Source organism: Malaclemys terrapin, chromosome 15 (assembly GCF_027887155.1).
Source record: "Malaclemys terrapin pileata isolate rMalTer1 chromosome 15, rMalTer1.hap1, whole genome shotgun sequence".
Taxonomy (NCBI): Eukaryota; Metazoa; Chordata; order Testudines; family Emydidae; genus Malaclemys; species Malaclemys terrapin.
In genome coordinates, this window is record NC_071519.1 from 31,519,720 (window position 1) to 31,535,311 (window position 15,592).

The 15,592-nt window shown below is 45.6% G+C and overlaps 1 protein-coding gene across 11 annotated transcripts in view; it reads right to left on the reverse strand.

The window, feature by feature from the left end:
- Positions 1–386: 386 nt before the first annotated feature.
- The window catches only part of ZBTB16 (zinc finger and BTB domain containing 16), a 208,702-nt gene continuing 193,496 nt past the window's right edge, over positions 387–15,592 (reverse strand). For all 11 annotated transcript variants that reach the window (XM_054005238.1, XM_054005235.1, XM_054005236.1 and 8 more), the window contains 2 exons: positions 9,782–9,949; positions 387–6,813 (listed from right to left, as the gene is read on the reverse strand). In XM_054005238.1, coding sequence (XP_053861213.1) covers positions 6,584–6,813; positions 9,782–9,949 — 398 coding nt within the window. In that variant the 3' untranslated portion in view covers positions 387–6,583. The remainder of the gene's footprint in view (positions 6,814–9,781; positions 9,950–15,592) is intronic.

A 15,592-nucleotide genomic window follows, 5' to 3' on the forward strand; every position in this document is an offset into this window, starting at 1 on the left:
ACATTATCTCACAGCTATTTCAAGGCAGTCCCTCACCCCCAAACCACCAGAGACAAGAAGGGGAACTGCAAACCATCCTTGTTTATTTTAGAAGCCACAGAGCCTGTTAAAATGGGAGCCAGCAGTAGTCCAGCTGCCAACTTCAGCTCTGTTTGAGGCTGACATCTGCTGGTATATAAAAAAAAAAAAAAAAAGCAAAAATCTCTCCAGTGCTCTCTGAAAGGTGAAGGCCATTTGTATGGAAATAGCATCAGCCTTCCAATCCAGTCCCCTTATTTCAGTCCTGTTCAACGGGGATCAGGTAAGGTTTTAGCTCACTCAATGGATTTCTCCTTTTCCTGGCGAGAGAAACATCTGAGCAAAGAATAGAAGGAGGAGGCGGCAGGCAGAGACGACTGAATTAACTTTATTATTTTTTTTTCTAACTGCAGATTCAAGGTATACAACTGAACATTGCTATTTTTCTTATGAGACTTATAAATAAAAATACAAAAAATGTTCACTACAAAAAAATCTACTGTTAGTAGGATGTAAAAAATATTCTCTTTGCTATAGAAGGCACGAACTTCACTTAGTGACACATGGAGAGAAAAAAAACCTGCAGCAGTAAATTCTTTTTTTTTCTTTTTTTCTTTTCCTCTGTCAGAAACACTGAAGTTTTACAAAGAAATGCATCTGAATCTACACAGAACGAAGGCAGATGCGGAGAGCTGCAACTAGGAGACATCACAATTTGGGAAATTTTTTTTTTCCTTTTTAAATTTTTAGCTAACTGCATCTGTGGCTAGAGAACGGACTCGCAAGCAGTGCTGCAAAAGAAATGAACAGAACGAGAAAACAAACAGAAGATTTGTACAAAAAATAGTAACCAATAATCTGAAAAAACAAACAAACAAAAATTGGGCACCTTCTAAAATTAGGCTAACAGGAGGTGCTGAGGTAGACAGAACTATAACATCAATTAATTAAAAACACTATTTTTAATACAGAGCGATCAGACTGGCACTTGTGCTGTCACGACATAAAAGACAAGCAATGAAAACAAGCCTTCGTTTGCTTGGTCCAGCAGGGCAGTTGGTCCTCAGTGCTATAATATACATATATATAATTATATATATATATGGATAGATGTCATGGAGCTTTACCATGGCTTCTTAGCCTTAAAAGATCATGCATACATAACACTATGTGAAACAAATACTATGATGCACACCAAAAGGTTGGTACTCAGTGCGGAAGGATGTCATGGGACCAGAGACTTCTCATCAGCCACATTCATTGGAATGATATTTCAAAGCTGTGTGTTGGAGGTGAATTTGCTGCCTTTTTTTGGTCAACCCTCTTTTCTGTCCTATGGGTTAAAGCAGTCTTGGAATGACACCCACAGAAGCAGATGTCCCGATGAGGAGGATGGGGCGGGGACGGACAAGGGGAGACCAATGAGATGTAAGTGGAGTGAAAAGTAATCAAGTGTTCTCATTTTGTCTGATGAGTTTTTACTCAACAAAAGTTCTGGTCTTTAAATTTAAAACATCCCTGATTTTGAAATTTTTGGGTCTGGTAGGAAACAAACTTCAGTTTGCACAGTGCCAGGTGGTGCAGCCAAAATGTGCCAACACCGGGGGGGGGGGGGGGAGTGGGGGCGAGGAGGAAGAGAGGGTCTTCCAATGGAAAATAAATTGTGTTGGAAAATTAGTTGTTTGCTCCATTGTACCATGACATCCCCCCAGCCAGCAGTACCAATTTACTGCAAAAAGGTACCATATACTTGTGAGAAATCGCAGCAATTTTTTTTTCTTTTAAATGTGAAAAACTGTTTTCAGGCACAAAGATTAAACAAGCCATTCTCCAGAGTTACAACCTGGATTGTACTAAATCAGCATGTGTTCTGCTTCCCATTCCCAACACAAAACAGCAAAGATATTATCAATCCTATGTGTGTGTGTGCGCGCACGCACGCACCTGCGTGTATGCTTTAATATATATATGTATTGTATATGTAATGCATAAAAAGGATCTTCATGGTGTAAATTGAGAGACAACACTAATTTTATTCCCAAAACACCACCAGACACAGCCAGGTACAAGTTCAAAATGGATGATATGAACAGAGTAAGGTGTGTGCATATAGCCAGTTTTCTGCTTTGCATTTGGAGAAGTTTTGAAAGAACTGTTTAAGGCAGTTGCAATTCTAATTCACAAAGAGTACTATATACTGTGATAAGCGGTGTTCAAAATGGTAACTGACTATCTAAAACGGAAATTACTGACCTGGCCAACGGAGCAAAGTGATGCTGCTCTGAAGATAAAACTGCACACAATATTTTCCCCTGTTCCCCCTGCCCGCCCCGTAAGATTGTGCTCTCTAATGGAAGGAGGGAGAACGTAGCTAGATTCACCCTAAATTCCAGACCTGTTCATGTTTGCCTGAGCTCCATGTGAAGTCTGTCACCCTGTCTACTTCTGTACGTGTTTGTGCTCTGCCCCTGACGCATCTGAACTGCCTTCACATATCCTCTAACATTCAACAGCAAATAATATTTTTTAGATTGGCGGGTTGAGGAAGAATTTGCTTCTCTGCAGTTAACAGTAAATACAACTGATGATTGCCAAGGAGTAATGTAACTCCAAACAATAAAAAGAAATTATTGTTAAGTCATCAATACCTACAGTACTGCCTGTTCCCCACTCTACCTCAAGCCTCTGTTAGCAGATGTAGGAAATCTGCATTTGACATGCATGTTTGCATACATTTCCTGCATGTGATTTTGAAGTTGCAATATTTTGATTTAGTACCATCCAAAGCTGCAACACTGGATTACAACAATACTGCATGATTTAATACACAACCACACGCACAAAAAGCATACACACACGCATACGCACGCACACACAATTCCTGTTCACATTACAAAAGGAAGGGCAAGGTCCTGTGGAAACTGACACAGGGACTAACAAATATTACAAAAATATTACACTTTGTAAATATCAGTTCAACCCTTTCAGCTTGGTGAATGGGGGACGGGGTGGATGTGAAGAATGGGTTCATTTTGTGGAATACCTTAAACATTTTTGACATCAGGTTTAGTTTTGAGACGGAGATTATCTCATGGCCATCGCTGGCTAACGCAAAATTGATGCGTTAGTGCATATTTATTTATCCAAGTTCTGCCCTAAGTGATTTTATACTCACATTTTTCACATTATAAACAAGACTCTACTGTTCTAGTCACATATTCAAGTTTAACTCTTTCCTTTTCAAAGCACTAAATCTTCACTAAACGGTAAGTTACCCTGCTCCACTGTCACATGAAGTTATTTCCCCCAGTTTTAAGGCCTTCAAATTTTTCCTGACAGTTGAGACAAGGTTGGGGGTAGGGTGGGCACAGCAGTATAACACCCCTCATTTTTTTCCCTTTACTTCCATCTACAAAACGCTTCCCTAACTTTTTTTTGTTTAATATAAATGCAGCTAAGTTACAAAATAATATACAATTGCAAGTAAAGCATGAGATGAAAATTGAAATGACATCACAAAGCGAACACAAATATTGCAAAATGTGCTTTCATAACTGCAAAATAAAAACAAAAACCAAACATAAGAGGTAGCTTTCAGAATCAACGACCCCAGCTCTGTCAAGGCAGGCCGTTAAAAAAATACCAATTTTGGTAATGATAATGCACAAAAACCACCGTAAAATTACTTTTGCGGCTGTCGTGGCACTTTTGCACTCACCGAGCATGCGATTCTTACACCGCATGTCACCGATCTGCGGCATGGCCTTTTAAACAACCCATCCATTTAACAAAACAAAAACCTCCAACCCAGCAATAAAAGCTCATGAGGTCACAAAAAACCGAGGTAACTTCAAGTAAAATGTGCTAAACAGAAATATTCAAAATTAAAACAAAAACGAAACCCCCCAAAGCCAAACACAAAGAAAAGCCGTCTTTTACCATTCACTCCTTCATAGCTTCCTGGACAGAGGGCTGAGCAAAAAAATTAATTGGTATGTTTCTGTTATGAAACATGGAAAACAAACCCAAAACCAAACGCATCTCCCCATTCAGAGCAAAGCTCTTGCAGCCAGATGGGATGGTTTCTAAAGGACTCTTACTTTAAAAAAAGAAGAGCACTGTTGAATTGCAAGGCGTAGCATAAGCGGAGACACAAAAGTGAGCTACTGAGCAGCAGGATACATACAAAATCCATCACCTGAACTTGTGAATTACTCCCCAATCCTCAAATCTCTGACAAATTTAGGCCAAACGGACAGGTTAGCATTTAACCAGCCTGAGTCACTGTAACGCATTGCAAGCCAGGGGGATATATTGCATGTGCCTGCAGGAGGAGGGAATACGAGCTCACCCATCATTCCTTCAGACCCCTGGCAATACCCAGGCACCAGGGGGCAGTTTAAGAGCATCTTGAACTGTGACTCCCTCATCTGAAGACACACTTGTCCAACCACTGGGATTTGACAAACAGGCTGGAAGTTTTTGCCCTTTTGATCTGGTTCTAATTCCCTCCCCTCAAAAAAAGAAAAAAAAATGCATAGAAAGGTCTTTGGTCAGGAGAGAGGGTTACAGCCTAGAGGCAATTTTTGCAGCCAAGTTCTAAGCTCTTGAACAGACTGGCTTTGGCCCAAAATACCCAAGTAGCTTTTATTATAGCGGGACAACCACCAGCACCAACGGAGTTGGCCATAAGAGGAGCAGTGACATTGATCAAAACATCCAGGGCAACTTTCTGTGCACGAACGAGAGGTTCAACAGCGGTCAGTTTCCGATCGTTCCAAGTGGTAACGTAACAAGAACTTTGCTAATTGAGGAGTCTGATTGAGGGGGGCACTCTGAAGGCATGCTCCATACTAGGTTGAGAAGTCACCCTACCTGTCCTGTGCAGCAGGAGAATTACTATCCTAGTCTAACTCGCCAGCATGCTCCTGACACCCTGCACTAAGAGGCATGCAAGCAATCTGAAGCTCACTTAGTTTCCATCGTCAAATTTATTTTAATAGTTTCCTTCAAATTGAATTTTTATTCAAATTCATTTTCTCCAAAACCGTTTGTTTTCAGATTTTATTAATAAAATCTGAAAACGTTTTCAGGAAACTATCTGCCATCTGAAACACAGCAGCCCAGGGGCAGTGGGGGAGGGGGGGAAAACTGTAGCAAAGTTCAGGTTTATTTTACTTATGCCCAAGCAGGTGCAACATGGGCCAGGGGACAGCCTTCCCTTGGCTGGATCTGAGGAGAGACCCAGCTACGGCCACCCATACTCCAGATAGCAGTTCAGGGTGGCCCAGCGGCCAGGGACTTGCCATGCACCCAGGAGGTAATGGGTGGGGTGCCCAACGGGAGAACCCCGGCCAGAGTCCTGGTGCTGCTGGCTGGGAGGGGAGGCCCCGGCATTTCCCGAGCAGGGAGGGAGGAAAAGGGCTGCAGCCTTGATGCCAGGGCTTTTCACGGGGAATGGGGGCACTGGATGCCCATGGGGCTGCATGGTACCTTCCCGCCCTGTGCTGCCTGTGATGTGCCCTGCCCTGGCATTGGTGCCCAGGCGTGGCACATTCCACTACTTCTTCCCCTGGCTGCAGCCCCACAAACTTGCCTGTTGCTGGCTCTGTTCTCCGAGAGCCACACACCAAACTGAGCCATGCTGCGCCCACGGGCACCTACAGCCCACCGTCTTCTCCACCTGGGGCCGATGCCGGCTCCAAAGGGGTCGTCTCCCTGGGCCCCCTCCTGAGGAAAATTCCGGTTGTGCCTTTACTTACGCCAAGCTCTGCCAGACTGACTAGTGATTCCGGCTGCCCGGCTGGAGTCACCGACGAGGGTGATCAGCATGTTCTGAAATTCAGGGCGTCTCAAGTCGGGCAGGCAAAAAAATGCCAGGCTCCCCAACTCACTAGTTACTTGGGGAAATCTTGACTGCAATGTGACCTGCCACATTATTAGCACGACCAACAAACCTCCAGAGCATACAGCCTGTCATGCTGCGCATCATCTGCCCTGGTATTTCTGAGTACCCCAAAGACAGGGACGTTCGATCTAATTTTTGGGGAAAACCTCTGAAGGGGATTTTAACAATAGGCGTTACACTGCCACCTACTGGTGAGGTTGCACGAGAAGGCAGCTGAATAAAGCTGATGACTGAGGGTAGGTAGGCTGCCCTCATTTTTAAATGTAGATGAGGCCTGAGTAAATTAAGCAAATGTGGCAAAAACAGGACAAAAAAATTCAAACCCAAAAATCTCAGACCCCAAAGCTTGCGCTGGGACTGCCCCTTCCCCTCCCACCCAGCGACATTTCACCTGCTCTTTCCAAAGCCCTTGACATGCGTCGTCACAAAACATGAGCAGATATTTGGCTATGGCTCGATTCGGATGCGTTTTCTCATTGACTGCACAGAGAACCCCCAAATTAAAAAGGGAATTATTCCCCCTCCCCCACACAAACACCTCACGAGCCAGAAACAAAAACCGAGAATCCCTTTAGTAAACAATAGAATAAAAGGCCATGGATGATGCATTTTTTTGCCCAGTCCTTCATGACTTAAAATCTTCCCCCTCCATGTCCCTTAAACATAGCAAAGGTAGAGATAGGTCTTCTCTATCCTCCAGTCAGTGGGGATCTCCTCTGGCTTGTGGCCCTTCATGTGTTTCTGCATGGCAGACAGGCTGGGGCAGTATTCCAGGCAGATAGTGCACTGGTAGGGGGAAGCGCCGTTGTGGGTCCTGAGATGTTTGATCATGGCAGAGTAATCTCGGGACCTCTGGTGACACAGCTTGCATTCAAAAGGCTTTTCACCTGCAGGGGCAACAGGGGGAGAGAGACAAAAGAAGGGTGAGGCGGCAACCACGCTGACATGTCTGTGGCACTTACGCAGCTGTCCAGCCCTGCAGTATCTGGGTGCCTCGCGGTCTTCAAGGGGTTTATCCTCACCGTGCCCCTGTGAGGTGGCGACCCATTGTGCAGCCAGAGAGCTGAAGCACAAAGAGGTTAAATAACTTGCCCCAGGACACATAGGGAGTCTGCTGTAAAGCAGAGAATCAAACCTGGGTCTCCCACATTTCAGGCCAGTGCCCTAAATGCTGGGCCATCCTTCCTCATGGCCTAGGGATGTGGGGAAGGAAGGAAAGGTAAGGTGATTTTCAGGCATAACAGGGCATTAGAGGCTGTTGCCTAGAGGACAGGACACTGGATTCGAGACTCAAGAGAGCAGGGTTTTAGTCCCAGCTCTTCCACTGGTTTGCTACATGACTTTCCCTTCTCCATGCCTCAGTCCCCCTTCTGTGTAGTGGGGATAATGATGCCCATCTCCTTTGAGAAGCACTTTGAGATCTATGGGTGAAAAATTCTATATAACCTCTAGTTGTTATATATTTTGTAGCGGTCTCCACTGAATATTTTTAAACCAACCTGAGTGTGGTGGGCATTATGACCCAGTGCACTATTAGCCTGGGGAATCCATTGCCACAAGATATCATGTTTAGCAGGATCAAAAAAAGACTGGGCCTTTACATGAAAAAAAATCGAGACTATGCAGAGTTACAACAGTGAAAGGTTTAAAAAAAAAAAAAAAAAAAAAACGACAGCAAAAGTTTTGGGAGAGCTAAAACCCCCTGCCTGCTTCAGGGCATGAGCCCAACTCTGACTAATAGGGGTCAGGCGGAAACTTCCCCCAGGGGCACGTTATCCCATCACTGCAGTATTTCTTGCACCTTCCTCTCAAGTAGCTGGAGCTGGACACTGTTGGGGACAGGATGCTGGTTAGATGGACTTGGGTCTGATCGAGTCTGGTAACTGCTATGTTTCCCATACTACCCAGAAGCTGGGTCCCTGATCTCTGCTCCAGTTGAGTTGCCCATATTTTTGGGTTATCGAATCTCAGCAGAAGCCTTTGAATCATTTTGATAACATATGAGGCTGGAGCTGAGATTTCAGGGACTCGTTTCAATGCAGTAATTAACTGCCTGGCCTTTCTGATATTGATACTTGCTCTGTGCACAGACACAGCGAATAACGAAGTAATGAACAGCAAAAGTGATCTAAATATTGATCCACTATTTACAATAGTTACATGCTGATGCATGCAGTGATTCATTATCCCCAGCAACAAGCCTGGATTTCTAAGGAACTGCAGCAGCCTACAGCAAGCGCCCAGGATTCAGGCAGCTTTGGATGTGGGAAATAGCGAAGTATTTAACAGACGAATATGACCGTAATGCGGGATGAAAACACAAAGGAGAAAACTCTCTAGTGCCTCCCAGACTTGCAGCTGCCCCGAAACGACAAGGTAGCAATGAGTTACACAGGGAACCTGAACACTGGGATTAGGTGTGACATGCATCAAAGAATGGCTGGGTACTTCGGCCCCACTTGCAGCTATCATTAATCTAGTAATAGGGACCTTGGTTTAGCCACTCCTAGCACCTATCACTGCCCTATATGGCAGGAGAGCCACATCCCTGTGTAGGAATGGAAGTGAGGCTGGGCTCTGCTGAAGATGGGGGTCTCTCCTGCATCTTCCAGTGGCTAGAGAGTCGGAGGCACTGTAAGTCTAGGGCTGGATTTCTAAGGTGCCGAACTCCCGCAGGAATAGACGTCCTGCTAACGTGGGCAAGGGACTGGGACCCTAGGACTTTTCTCCCCTGACTCCTGCTGCTCACTCGCACAAGCCGCTTTATTGCGATAAACGACCCCAAACGTCCTGCCAGGATCCTTCAGGCAAGAGCTGGCGAAAGCAGGAAGAGTTGTGAGTGGAGTAGCTGTCCAGCCACAGTCACCACACGCTGCAATGATGGAGGAAAGGTCTGCGCTCCCTCTTCAGCTCTTTCTGAGCCTGCCATGCAAAAGGCAGATGGTAGGTGGGCACCATTTGACGGCACCATTTGACCAGGTCAGCTCCTGCATCTAGTAAAAGCAGGAAGAGGGAGCAGCACTGCTTAGCTCTCTTTATTATCTCTCCAGAGAGAGATGAGGGTAATTGTTACTAATCGGCCCTAATCGTTTCAGTATGACAAGGACTCTGGCCTATTCCTTCCCAGCCTGCCCATGACGCCTGCTGGCGCCTTGCAGAGCTTTCGTTTGGCTGGCAAAGGGGAAGGATTCATTTTGAAAAGGGGCTGTGGCTCAGGGCGCGGGGGGATGGAGATGGGGGAGAGGCAGCCATGAAGTAAAAGTAAAGTGGAAAGTCTCAAGCGTATTTTCATTTTTCCCAGCTTTGTACTGCTGTCACACCCCTCAGCTGTCAAATGCCCAAGCAAGACGTAGTTCTTTCCACATCACCTTTTATCTCAAAGGATCCTGAATTGATACCTAAAACTAGATCCAGGCATCACATCATCCTGTCCTGGGCTGGGGCCCAGCAGCTGTTTAACAACGCACATGGCAGGGCAGGAAGTGAAGATACTGTATTTGACAGAAACTGCAGGAGGAGCTTAGGGAAACAGTGCAATTACCAGCATAGAACTTGCTGAGGACACAGGAATTAATGTCCCGAATCTTGGGCAGAAAACCGTGGTTAAATAACTGGTTTGAAAGCTGGGTGCTTTCAGCAGCGTGACATCCCATCCCACCACATGTGGGCAGCAGTTCGATACCAGCTCAAGGGAAGAATGCTCCCTTGCGAACCCCTCACTGTGACCCTAGCTCTGACACTGAACCAGCCCAGCCCTGTTTAGCTTGTGAAGTCTAAGGGGATCCCAGTCCACGGTGGCGCGGCTCACTCACGTGCTGCTAAGGCAGCTGCAGACGCGTGGCAGCGGGACGGTACCTGTGTGCACCCTGTAGTGGGTCTCCAGCTGGTGCTTGAGGCTGAATTTCTTGCCGCAGCCGTTGCACTCGTACGGTTTCTCTCCAGTGTGGATACGCTTGTGGCCTTTCAATGTGCTCTCATCCCGGAAGCAGCTGCCACAGAATTCACACTCGTAGGGGTGGTCACCTGGAACGACACGAGCATGGGGTTAGATGCAGTGGGGAACATGGTACAGCACTACGCAGATCCTGCAGCCTGCACCAGCACAACCCTCTCTGTACTGCCCCCACCTCTCGAAAAGCCATCTATAATTCCCCCCCGCCATCACCAAAGAAGGTCAAGGGGGAGGAATAGACAGTGGTCACTTCACACCCCCATGACATGCAGCTGGCTCTGGGGTGCAATGCAATAGATGCCTAGCAACGTACAGCAATGCTGCACAGCACCTTTGGACTAGAAGTGAAGAAGAATCCTCCATCCAGCTGGAAATGCAGGGAGAGTAAGCATCCCAGCTGCAATTTATCCGGAGCAGTGGGGTTACACACATTCTTTTCTAAGCTCAACACCCAGATGGAGATACTCAGGATAAGAGGCCACCTAATGAAACTTCCAACGCCATCTCCTGCTGTACGTTATTGTTATTTGGCATTCATTTAGACTCTCTTTTTGTTCTGTTTGTCTAGCGCCTAGCTCCTGGAGTCCTGGTCCATGACGATGGCTCCTAAACCCTACAATAATAGAAATAATAACACCACCACCACCCTAAGGTCCCAGGACCCCACAGTGCCAGGCGCTGCACAAACACAGCAGGGAGAGACCGTTCTTGCCAAGGGGGGGGAGGGGAGGAGGAGAGTAATGATAAGATCTGGCTGTTACTTAGGCTAACAATGGGAAGGATATGACGACTCCCACTTGTTTGTAATGATTTACTAGTTATTTACTGCCCCTGCTCTGGCTGACTGATTCTTTACAGGTACTGTGGATTTAGGGGGCAGAGGAGGACCAGTTCAGGGAGCAGACCAAAGGGCTGTCCAGTACAGCAGTCTTCCTCTAATCAAACCATGCCCTAACTCTTCCCCTCCCGTCCCCATGTCGGTTCCTCTCATCCCCTGGCCCCCCAGAAATGGCCTGTCAAACGGGAATGACAGAATGACGGCCATCCTTCCCGCAGTTCAGCAGGGTGGGAAGGACCTGCTGCCCCGCTGCACACAGGAGACCCTCGACCTCGCTGATTGGGTTGGAGAGGTGCTAACGAGGCAACCTGCTTCACCATCTCAGCGCAGCAGGGGGGGGAAAGCTTCACAGAGCGAGCGGCTTCTGACTGGCTGCGGGGAATAGCGCCATGGCAGAGAAGGTAAAGGCTCTCAGTCACACGGCTGCTTCCTCAGGCATTGTGCCTCATCAGCAGAGAGGGGAAGCAAATTGGGGAGACAGCCCGCCTCACCTCAACAAGCCTCACTGAGGCATGAGAATTCCAGCAACGGAGAGGTGTGACTGAAGTCCCACCGCTCCCCTGCAGCGGAGGGGTTTGTGGGCTCATTTGTCTGCCAAAGAGAGGATCATACCCATACTTACAATGGGGAGCAATCACAAGCCATTTCCGTCTCGCTCGCCAGACAAATGCGATGCCACCCCGGGCCAAAAACTTTGGGAGCCAGAGAGGTGTTTAAATATTCCAGATTGGGTGGCTGATAAATGTACTTCAGTGTAGCACCAAACTCGGAATTATTTGAATGAAAGGTGAGGGCTCTAGCTACTTATTTATTACAGAAGTGAAGGCAAGGACAATAAAGATAGATTGATTGCCCAAGACTTTGTTCATGAATATTTAAATATCACTGATTTGTCTTGTCACTGTAATTACAATTTCTCTGTGCTGCATATCCTACAACCACAGTTTATGGTAAAGAATGGCCAACTGTATTTCACTTGTCCTACTGCAGATGTGCAGAGCTGCCAAGCGTGTAATGTTCCTCGCATTTCATACATTTTCTTCAGCTGCTGAAGGCTTAAGTCATCCACAATGACCTACGTTTTTTCATTATCCCCATGTCAAACTGCACTCGTGCTTGGGCATAAATTGTCCTTCTAGTTATATACTCAGATGCCTGTGCTTTCACTTCCTCTTTAAAATGATATTTCACTCTCTTTTCTCTTTAGACCCTCCAACAAAATCCACCCCTCCCAAATGAAGACCTTCCTCACATAAATTCTGATTTTACATTAGCGTTTCCAAATCTTTCAGGCAGCACTAAATGGTTTTTTAAAGCATTGTGTATAATAACTCTGATATTTCACATTATTTTCCCATTGCAGGAGACGAGCAGAGAGCTCACAAGGTTTAAATGCATTTGATCCTTAAAAACCACTACGTACACACAGCTCACGAGAGTGGTTTGAGGCGTGGATGGCGGTTTGAAAGAAGGGAGAGGGTTTCCCTCTTTGGATGCTTTTTAAACGTTCGTTTGTACACAAAAGCTGAGCCCAATCTGGTATAAATCGGGGTAGCTCCACTGACGTCAAGCTGCATTTATTCTTTGTTCTATGCTGGGCCAGACCCCTCACTGGTGTCAATGAACCTGGTTCTATCAAAGTCAGTCCATCAACTGAAGCTCTGACAATTCCTGAATTTCTAACACAGAATCAATATGTTTAACTATGATCACCATCTCTAGATGTGCTGGTACTATGGCGATAGGTTCCATGTATGAATCTATCTAGTAATATAGATTCTTTTTGAAGGGGAGAGAATGGTGAAACAATGGTGAATTTTGAGGTTTAAAAAATCCATGTATAAAGATGGGGCTCCGCTCTGAAAACATGCAGCCAGAACCTCGGTTGGTGGAAAACAGACATAATTTGCAGATTTACACCAGCTGAGCATCTGACCCATGAGTTTTCTGTGACAGAAGTGGGCAGTATGGGGGCTATTTACATTTCAGAATTACTGTTTCAGTATTCCATTCAGCACCTTGCTCAAAAACAAAAGATGCCGGCGTGCTGGCCAGGCCCCTGTAGGAGGGCTTCCAGAATTTGCATTTGTTAAATTAATTTTTTAGAAAAATGTATGAATGGAAACCAGGTGAATAATTCACATTAAGACCCAGCCACTGGCCTGAGTAGAGTTTTCCCCCTCCCCCCGCTGTTTCTTTAGAGCGCCCTGGTACTTTAAATGAAGTGTTAAACTCAGGAGCGAGTTTGACAGGATCTTAGTGAATTTCATTATCAACTCGATCACATGTTAAAGGAGTTTAAATATGGAATCTTGAGAATCAGACCAAATAAAAGGAAAAGGGAAATGCACAGCACCTGGCCTGTAATCCTGACACAGGGAGTTGATCAGACCCACGGCCTTGCAGCGTGCGCAGAACTGGCAGCAGAACTCAAAAAATCCAATTTGTGGCATGTTGATTAACTTTGTAGGGCCCCTTAATGAGCTTGACATTAAGAGCAGGACAAACGGGACTAATTAGAGCCCCCACTGGCCAGCCTTCTGCACCTGTGACCCTGGTTTTATATCGTTACCTGGTGTATTTGTTAGTCTACTGAACAACCAATCGCAGGGCCATAAAATGCCTTTTCTACACAGCTGAGAGTTTATTATATGATCAGCCGTGTAAATCAGGGATCCATCAATGCCAAGGACTCTGCTGGCCTGCACTACCAAACACAGCTGCTGATACTAAACATGCAGCAATGGTGGCAAACGGGCTAGGAACAACGGAATATTAATGAGGCGAGGCACTGTGTGTGTGTGTGTGTGTGTGTGTGTGTGTGTGTGTACATACGAGAGAGAGAGAGAGAAAAAGAGAACACATACACAAGAGTGTGCACCAGGCTTATGGCAATTCAAGCATTAAATAATTTATTTTTTGCTCATCTTTAGTAAATAAGAGGTCTGATTCAAAGACGAAAAAACCTCCAGGCCAGACACTCAGCTGGCGAAATTGGCATTGTGCTGTTGAAGTTGATGGAATTATGCTGATCGGCACCAGCTAAGGATCTTGCCTTCACCTTTTCCAGCTGGAGTGATGAAGGGAGATTATAGGGACATTTTTAAAAGGGAAAGAAGTTGGGCTTCCTGATGTTCAAAAGAGATGAGGAAAAGGAAGGAAAACAGCAAAAGACCCCAATGGCAAAAGACACTGACATAATTCACACTGTATCTGGAAAATATTGTAAAAAGAGTTCCTAATAAGAGATGTAACAGAGGCTACAGGCAAAAGACCTCCTGCATCATTATTACACAAGCATTCAACACCAAGATTGCAACCCATTGAGTAGGTGCTGTACATACGCATTGTAAGAGTTCCTGTGCCCAAAGAATTGACATTCTAAGTACCTTAGACAAAGGATAGGAGAGAGAGTGTGTTAATTATCTCCATTTTACAGGTAGGGAACTGAGGCACCGAGGGATTAGGTCACTTGCATATGATCACATGGGGAGCCTGTGGAGGAACTGGTAACAGAATGTAGATCTCCCGAGTCCCAATCCTGAGTGTTAACCAAAAAACCCACCATTCCTCCTCCATCATCTAGCCCTATTTTCCCATCTCAATACAGGATTATGCACTGAAAAAGTAGGTCTCCCTGAATGGGACATCGCAGAGATGCTGCTAGATATAGTAAGGGTTGTGTCTATTTGGTTTTCTTTAATTTAGAGTCGGAACCCCACATTACTAATATTCACTGTGGCACAGCCGTCTATGTATCTCATGGAGGTTCCAAACCAATGCATGGATTTTCCCCAGCACTCAATGTTTTGGGTGCTAGGGATAAAGTAAGATTGGAATGCTGTTGCTTGATCTTTTTTAACCTTTAAAAACGTGCGTGAACACACTCATATTTAGAAAAAGTGGCCACATTTTACATTAGAAGTACAATTTAAGCATATAAGAGGTTAACGCATGATTAATAGATGTTTTAATCAATGGATAATCAATTATAGATAGTGAAAGTCCAGCAAGTCAGCAGATTGCTTGCTATACCCACGTCTTATAACCATCTAAACACATTCTACTAATATGCTTATAACATCTATAGGCTATACTAATGTCTAACATGCTTATATCATCGATTCACCATCCTTTATTAACGTACTCAATTTAAATGTGACCAAAAACCTTATGCCAAGCTTTCCTACTGGTAAAAGAGATCATCTTCAGAGAGGTCTTTACAGCTAGTGTCTCTTTCCCAAAGTGAATGTGCATCCCTGGGCACTATAAAAATTAGGAAGAACCAAATGAGATTTCCTTGCATCCTTAATTTGTCCTAAACAAAAGCCAAAAGATCACCAAGGAGACTCTGCGAGGGCGGGGGAGGGTCCAGCTGGAGTCCGAACACCTATACTGCAATTTTATAGCCCCACAGCCCAAGTCAGCAGACACAGGCCAGCCGCGGTGTTTTATTGTAGCGTACGCATATCCTGAGGATCGATGGAGTAGTCAGGGAGCCGTTGCTGCCGCTCAGCGTTTCTCCTCCTCCTCGGGCCCATAACGGTGTTGACTTTGCTATGAGCAAGGCCTGGAATTTTGCAGGGGCCAACAGTTTTCAGGCTGACTGCTGGGCTGGGTTCTGCTAGACTTGCCATGGGGAGAGCTCTTTCCTTCCACCTGGTGGAGAGTGGGTTGTGACAAGGATTTGGGGTACAGGTAGTTCTTGTTTTTCTCATATTCACATCATCAAGCCTGACGGGCCAACCCAGGGTTCGGCCAGGCTCATCTGTGGGTCTGGGAATCAGCTATGAGCAAAGCGAAGGTGGAGAATTTGGATAGGATGTTGTTCATGTGGATATTTGAGTCTCCCCAAGGCAATGGGTCTCATGAACTT